The following is a 7,971-nucleotide window of genomic DNA, read 5'->3' as shown; positions in this document are numbered from 1 at the left end:
AACACTTTATTCTTCCATCTGTTCCGCGATTTAATTTGCTTTGAGTTAACATGCTGTAGGCAGTGTGTGTGTCAACTGTAGGTTTGTGTAAGCGTAAGTGTGTGTGTGTCCTCACTAGTGCTGCCACTAACGACTAATTTTCTAACGATTAATCTTTCGACTAATTTTTCGATTAGTCGACTAATCTAACCGACTATTTTTCTTTAAAAAAATCAAGTTTTTGTTATTTTGTTGTGTCTATTTAATTTTTAACTCAACTGAAGGGCCAAAACATGACATATAGCCATAGATATAGATATGATATCAATATCAGCCTACTTTTGTAGAGTTAATAACAGAATGAATAACATTACAGCCGTTAGAGACGGGAGACCAAAAATAAATAGGGGGTCAATAGCGAAACGATTAGTCGACTAAAAAAAATGGCATCGACTAATTTTCATAATCGATTAGTTCGATTATGTCGATTAATCGCGGCAGCACTAGTCCTCACCATGGAAGAGTGTTCGCGAGGGTATGTGTGTTGTGTGTGTGTGCATGTGTGTGTGTTGTGTGTGCGTGTCAGTATGTACTGTATGCATGTATGTGTGTGTGTGTGTGTGTGTGTGTGTGTGTGTGTGTGTGTGGTCATTATGTGTGCGTGTGTGTGCGATGTGTGTGTCAGTATGTATGTATGTATGTATGTATGTATGTATGTATGTATCAGGGATGGAAATTAACTTTTTTGTCCACCTGCCACTGTGGCAGGTAGATTTTAAAATCTACCAGCCACTCAACATTTTTACCAGCCAATATTCAACCGTTCCATACATTATACTGCCAAGTAGGGATGTAACGGTATGGAAATTTAAACCCACTGTTATAGTGACCAAAATTATCACGGTTTTTGGTAGCCTATTATCGCGGTATTGTGTTCAATATGTTAAGAAAGCACTGATAGGCCTACACAAGCTGAAATAGTTTTTAAAAAGTGTGACCGTGTCTATTACATTACAAAAATACAGGCAAAACATTATTGCCTTAAGCGGGATAGGCTACAGATCATTCAGAGCAGTGGCAATCCTAGTCTCTGCTCAACCCTCCACACACACAGAAAATGGCTTGTCTTGTTTCTACTTCATATATGAATTCATACACTTTATATATTTTGTTAACAATTTATAGCATTTTAGGATCTGCATAATTACTCATTTGAATACTTCCTATTGATTACACTTGTTGATATTTTAGGGGTGGTGTGTAGGTCTAATTGAGTGCCGGTCACTTTAAAAAGTACGTGAACATAATCAGGTTTCATTCGGTTTTAGAAAAATAGTCACACATAGTTCGAGGACACATGTTTTCATTAAATAACATGAATGTTCAAAAAACGAAGGAAAATATTTCTGGCGTCATAGAAAAGATAAGTGTCTTGCAATGTTAACTTCTATGATTTAGGTAGGTTACTGTGGTATGGCATTGTGAGTTGTTCCGTTCACTTTTTCCTTGGTCATGTTTAATTGGCTGCGTGCTTAACTTAGGTACCATGACTCGGAGTTTTGGTATATCTGTTATATATCCAATGTATTTCCTACCTACACGTATTAACCGGTAGCCTCGTTGTAAATGTAAACAGTCAATGGTTGTAGGCTATCTAGCTGCCACCTTAACTGGAAGCGTAGGCTAGGCTCTTATGGCCACTGACGCAATGATGAGAGCCAACATTCTAAGGCGTTCCAGAATATTTGTTGTGATCGTCATGTCCATGCTATCTATCAATGTTGGGGATATTGATACAAGGCGTGTTCTTATCTCTGTGGCGACTGCTAATATCCTGATGAAATAAACAACTAGAAGTAGAGGTAGTTGCTTACCCGCCACAGTGGCGGGTGTGTTGACATATCTCACCCGCCAGCGCGCAAAACTACACGCATTTGGCGGGTGGCGGGTGGCTAATTTCCATCCCTGGTATGTATGTGTGTGTGTGTGTGCATGCATGCGTGTGTGTGTGTGTGTGTGTGTGTGCGCACACGAGTCCTCACCGTGGAACAGGGCCTGCGGGGGCATGGCGTCGGGGATGAGGTCGGCCTCGGACAGCAGGGAGGGCGTGGCCGAGTGCGAGGCGGGCGTCCCCGGGGCGGAGAAGTCCGGCGAGGGCGACGGCGACGGGCTGGTGAGCGGCGTGCGGTCCGACGAGCTCATGGACGAGAAGTCGATCACCTCGCCCTTCTCCAGCACCAGCTCGCCCACGCCGAGTCCGCCGCCGCCGAGACCTCCTCCTCCTCCTCCTCCTCCTCCTCCGCCGCCGCCGCCGCCACGGCGACCGCCCCGCCCTGATGCCGCGCCCGTCGCCCCCGACGACGAGGAGGACATCTTGACGGGCGTGGACGAGGTGCTGCTGCTGCCGCCGCTGCCGTATCCCCCGGAGACCATCAGGCCGCCGCGCTCGCCGTAACCGGCCGAGGAACTGCCCGAGGCCGCTTCTATAGAGAGAGAGAGAGAGAGAGAGGGAGAGAGGGAGAGAGGGAGAGAGAGAGAGAGAGAGAGAGAGAGGAAAGAAAAAAAGAAAAAAAAGAAAGAAAGAAAAAAGAGGAAGAAAGAAAGAAAGAAAAAAGAAAGAAAGAAAAGAGGAAGAAAGAGAGAGAGAGATACAGACAGGCAGTGACAGATACAGACAGACCATTACTTTCTTCGTCACAACAAACACTGATAAGAGCATTTTGTTTATATATTTTGTTGTATATATGCATATAAATATATTAAACTACTATTCAACTCTGTGTAGATAATAGAAACAAGAGATGTGTTGCTTCCCTCCATGCCTTTATATTCTCAGACAGTGTGTGAGTGTGTAAATGTGCACGGGTCTGTCTGCATGTGTGTGTTCACAAAACATGCGTATTGAGGGTGTTATATGTATGTGTCTTGACATAATCATGCATGTGTATGTTTATGTGTGCATGCATGTGCGTGTGTGTGTGTGTGTGCGTTGACATAACCATGTAAGTGTATGTTTATGTGTGCATGCATGTGCGTGTGTGTGTGTGTGTTTGTGTGTGTGTTGACATAACCATGTAAGTGCGTGCGTGCGTGCGTGCGTGCGTGCGTGCGTGCGTGCGTGCGTGCGTGCGTGCGTGCGTGTGTGTGTGTGAAGCGTGCCTTTCTGTGCGCGGCGGATGTCCTTGGCCTCCTGCGTGCGCGAGCGCTTCTCCTTGAGCTGCATGGCGCTCTCCACGGGGTTACGAGCACCGCGCTTACGCAGACCCTCCACCGTGATGGTGGGGTCCAGAGCAGGCTTACTGGGGGCTACAGAGAGAGAGGGGGGGGGGGGGGGGAGAGAGAGAGAGAGGGGGGGGGGGGGGAAGAGAGAGAGAGAGAGGGAGAAAGATAATTATTCCTTTAATCAATCTAATCTAGTGTTATCACCTCCTCCACTGAAACACATGAAACATGACGATCCAAATCATAGAATTAAAACAAACAAAACAAGCACGTTTCACATCATAAACTTGCAAGCCAAAAGGGCACCCACAAAGGTCTTTTCTTTGCCATAGACTATTCCATGGAGTGTGTGTGTGTGTGTGTGTGTGTGTGTGTGTGTGTGTGTGTGTGTGTGTGTGTGTGTGTGTGTGTGTGTGTGTGTGTGTGAGTGTACCTTTGGCTTTGAGGGCGGCCACAGAGGTCTTGTCTCCATCGGGGCGTAGAGTTGGAGGACGGTTCTGCACCAGCTTCCACCAGCCCGGTTCTCCAAACTCCTGCGCACCGGAACGGAAGAACGTGGGACTGCCCACTGACAGGCAGCCAGCCACCGTACTCCACCAGGTAGAGGTCTTCTTCCTGTGGAGGAGAGAGGAGGAGAGGAGAGGGGGAGGAGAGGGGGAGGAGGAGGAGGAAGAGGAGAGGAGAGGGAGAGGAGAGGAGAGGAGAGGAGAGGAGAGGAGAGGAGAGGGAGAGGAGAGGAGAGGGGGAGGAGAGGAGAGGGGGGAGGAGGAAGAAGAGAGGAGAGAAGGAGAGGAGAGGGCGAGGAGTGAAAAAGGGGGGAGAAGAGAGGAGAGGAAAGGAGAGCATATGAGGAGAGGGAGGAAAAGAGGGGGAGGAGAGAATATGAGAGGGTGGGAGGGAGAGGAGAGGAAAGAGAAACAGGAGAAGGGCGAGGACATGAAAGGAGGAGAAGAAATAAGGAGCAGAAGGAGGAAAAGTGAAGATGAAGAGGAGTGGGGGGAGAACATTAGAAAACAAGAGAACAGAGACAGAGCAAAACTGGGAACCAGCAGCACAGTAGTGGGTATGACGTGGTCAACTGAAGTGAAGTGATGGGGTGGCTCTCAAACTCTCTCCTCCCACTGATCTATAACTAACACTGGATAGACTATCCCATTGTTGCCGCCCCATCATTCTCTATCTAGATCAGTGAGGACGAGGATCGAGGAAGGAAGGGAGGATGTTTAAAAGACCAAATGAGAGGCACCCAGAGAGTGGTAAGGGGTGCCTCTCATGCAGCATTTATACGTCCTCCCTCGCTCCTCGATGCCTCGATCCTCACTGATCTACATAAAGAATGATGGGGGGGGAAACAGTGGGATAGTCTATCCAGTGTTAGTTATAGATCAGTGGGAACGCCCCTCGAGGATCGAGCATCGAGGATCGAGGAGGCATGATGAGAGGCACCCGGTGCTCTATCCCTCACCTGGAGCCGAGCAGGAAGTTCCAGTGCCGTCCAATGAAAGCGCAGATGTCCTCCTTCCACCTGAAGTAGCCCTGACGGCCCGTACCTTCCAGGGAAAGGTTATACATGGCCAACATCACCACCTGTTCACAGGGAATAAACAACAGGGAAAGGTTATACATGGCCAACATCATTACCTGTCCACAGAGAATAAACAACAGGGATAAGTTACATACGGCCAACATCACCACCTGTTTACAGGTAAGAAACCCCAGGGATAGATTATATATGGCCAACATCACCAACTGTTTACAGATAATACATGGTCAGGTCAACATTACCACCTTTTGACAGGGAATACACCAGGGATAGGTTATATAAGGTCAGTTGAAATAATAACTCTGTTCTGCAAACTTTCTTCAAAGAATCCTCCAAGCAAAAAAAAAAACCATGGATATTTTTATGACTGAACGGTAATGTACTTCCATAAATATCTTCCAAATCCCATGGACCACAGAATACACAACCCTCATAGCCAAATCGATCACCTGGTGACAGGTGACAACCACTCTGTTGGGTTTTTATGGTTCAATGGTGTAAACCCAAGCAGGCCACAAAGTGCAAGACACATTTGTTGAACTGATGTGGAATGACTGCATCATTACTCATTAAACCATTAAAGACGTGCTAACAGTAGTTTGGTCACTAGCAGCCAATCTTTTCTGCTTTGTTCAATCAACACTTGTGCTTTGTGCTTGAGGTTTGAGCTTGTCTCTGTTGCTGATCACCATTTGAGAGTAAAAAAAAACTTTTGTTTTTGTTTGAAGAGACCCAAATATACTTATGTGACTAAGCAAGCAAGCTAATAGTTAAGTTCTGTGTAAAAACCTTTCACGGAAAGAATGTTGTGAATATCTAGGTTTTTTTTTTCTGTGTCTGTGTGTGTGTGTGTGTGTGTGTGTGTGTTACCTGCTGCCAGGTGAGCCTCATCCTCTCGAAGCTCTCCTTGCCGTCCTCGGCGCAGTCGGAGCAGGTGAACTTGAAGAAGTTGTCCCCCTTCAGGTAGCTGGGCTGCTCCCCTCGCAACTGCCCTAAATAGCCAGGGAGGAGTGAGAGAGTGAGAGAGAAAGAGAGAGGGAGAGAGAAAGAGAGAGAAAACGAGAGAGAGAGAGAGAGAGAAGTGAAAAGAAAGAAAAGATAAAGAACACAAAAGTGAAAGATGGATGGATGGAGAAGAAGAAGGAGGGAGAACAAACTGCTCAGAGACAGACACATGTTTTTTTTTAAACTCAGATCCAGTCTTTATTCAAGAAAGGAAGACCACAGGCCTCAGGCACATTCATAAGGCTTCACATTCTCCTCCTGCCAGCACAGCTGTATCACACAATAACTACCAGTAGAGCGGGAGGATATATCGTTATAACACACGGGAGGATATCTCGTTATAACACACAGCACCAAGCGTCTCCGTGGTGGAGGCACTGATGACGGACACAGCAGGACAGCGTCACACACAACACGCGCAACAGAGAGAGATCAGGCTTTTGAGCTTTTATGCTCCGAAGAGGGTTTTGAGCTTAAGCGTTTAGTGTTCAAGTTTATATATGGATATTCACTCCGAATTGCGACATGACTTGTGTACATCTATCCAGGTGCAAACAAACCCTCCTCCCTTCTCCTCATACACCTCTCCTCTCTTCTTCATCCCTCTCCTCCTCTTCCTCCTCCTCCCAGGCCCTCACCAGATGGTATCCACCTTCTCCTCTCCTCTATCCCTTTCTCCTCTCCTTTATCCCCCCCTCTCCCTCCTCCTCCTCCTCCTCCTCCTTCATCTCCTTCATCCCCCTCTCCCTCCTCCTCCTCCTCCTCCTCCTCCTCCTCCCAGGCCCTCACCGGATGGTATCCACTTGTGGCACTTCTCGCAGTGGAAGGCGGTGGTGTCGTCGCTCCAGCTGTTCCCGCCGCTGCCGCTGCCGCCGCCCCCGGTGCCGCCGCCACCACTGGTCTCGGCGTCCTCGGCGGCGTCCTCGCTGTTGAGCGAGTCGCCGCTCTGGTCGTGCGACAGGTCGAGCGAGGCCTGGTCGTGCTCCTGCTCCTCGGCCTCCACGATCAGCAGCGTCTCCCCCTCCACCTCGCCTTCCTCCAGGCCCTCGGAGGTCGACACGCAGCCCGGGCCCGTCGTCTCCTCCTCCTCCTCCGCGCCTCCTCCTCCTCCTCCTCCCCCCCCACCTCCTGCTGCTCCGTCACCCCCCCGCTGGCTGCTGCTGCCTCCTCCTCCCGCCACCTCCATGGTCTTGGGGAGGGCGGAGGAGGGCAAGCAGTAACTGTGGGTGACGGTTACCGAGAAACCGTCTGAAAACAAACAAACAAAACAAACAGAAATGCAGAGATGACATTTAGATGAGTGTTGTGTGTGGAAGGACTGGCAATGGACACGGGAAATGCATACTGTCTGTCTGCATACCGTTTGTCTGTCGTACAGCTAACGCAGTGATGCAGTCTTCTACTTGATACAGTATACCCAATTAAAAATAATCATCATCGCAGTATACCCACTTTAAATAGTCAAAGACACTAACATGTGGAGTTGATCACAGTATGCCCACTACAGCGAACTAGACTACACCACTGGCATGACCAATACGTCTCGCAACATGACATTCAATTAATTCTATGAGTGATTTGGCAGAAGCACCATCACTGATCTGTTGCCCTAAAAAGTAGCAGATCAGGTTTAACTACCATATACAATGTTTCAAGAAGAAACGAGTGAACTAAGCTCTACTTGAGGGAGTCTACTGGAAGATCGTCTAGGGAGATTACACATAACACCACACATGGAAAAAAACATCATCAGAAGGGCATCTCATCGCTCACCCAAGGTTCTTCTGACAGCGGGGTCACCCCCCACACACCACCTGGAACGGAACGGCGCCGGTGTAGTTTACGGGCTCTGGGTCGCTCCGGAGGCGGCGGCGGACGCTTCTCTGCGCTGCCGCTCCGTCTCCAGCTCTTGGGTCAGCTGAATCTGCTCCGCCAACAACCGCAGGTTCTCCCTCTTCCGCTCCACTCGTTCCAAGTCGCGCAACACTCCTTCGTGCAGTCGCTGCGCCAAGACATGAAGGTTAGCGGCTAATAGTAAAGGCAGCCAATCTAGTAGCAGCACACAAGCTCGCAGAATGAATGAACTAAGTTTACCGATTTCTAAATAAAGTGTAGAACAAACGAATGGTATATATATGAATGGAACCGTACAGTCATTGACGAGGACAGAGCAATGCTATTTCACTAGTTCAGACCATGCATGTAGCCTGCTCGCTAACTAG

General features: G+C 48.5%; 1 protein-coding gene across 1 annotated transcript in view; it reads right to left on the bottom strand.

Annotated features, from left to right (window-relative positions):
- Positions 1–7,663, bottom strand: part of kat14 (lysine acetyltransferase 14) — a 15,194-nt gene extending 7,531 nt beyond the window's left edge. The window contains exons 1-7 of the mRNA XM_062553100.1: positions 7,523–7,663; positions 6,539–6,997; positions 5,615–5,736; positions 4,667–4,788; positions 3,635–3,816; positions 3,139–3,285; positions 2,022–2,462 (exon numbers count right to left, since the gene is read on the bottom strand). Of these exons, the coding sequence (XP_062409084.1) occupies positions 2,022–2,462; positions 3,139–3,285; positions 3,635–3,816; positions 4,667–4,788; positions 5,615–5,736; positions 6,539–6,935 (1,411 nt within the window). The 5' untranslated portion in view covers positions 6,936–6,997; positions 7,523–7,663. The remainder of the gene's footprint in view (positions 1–2,021; positions 2,463–3,138; positions 3,286–3,634; positions 3,817–4,666; positions 4,789–5,614; positions 5,737–6,538; positions 6,998–7,522) is intronic.
- Between the last annotated feature and the right edge of the window lie 308 nt (positions 7,664–7,971).

Source organism: Sardina pilchardus, chromosome 1, assembly GCF_963854185.1.
Source record: "Sardina pilchardus chromosome 1, fSarPil1.1, whole genome shotgun sequence".
Taxonomy (NCBI): domain Eukaryota; kingdom Metazoa; phylum Chordata; class Actinopteri; order Clupeiformes; family Clupeidae; genus Sardina; species Sardina pilchardus.
Note: the sequence above shows the minus strand (reverse complement) of the source record. Positions and strands in the feature narration are given on the sequence as shown.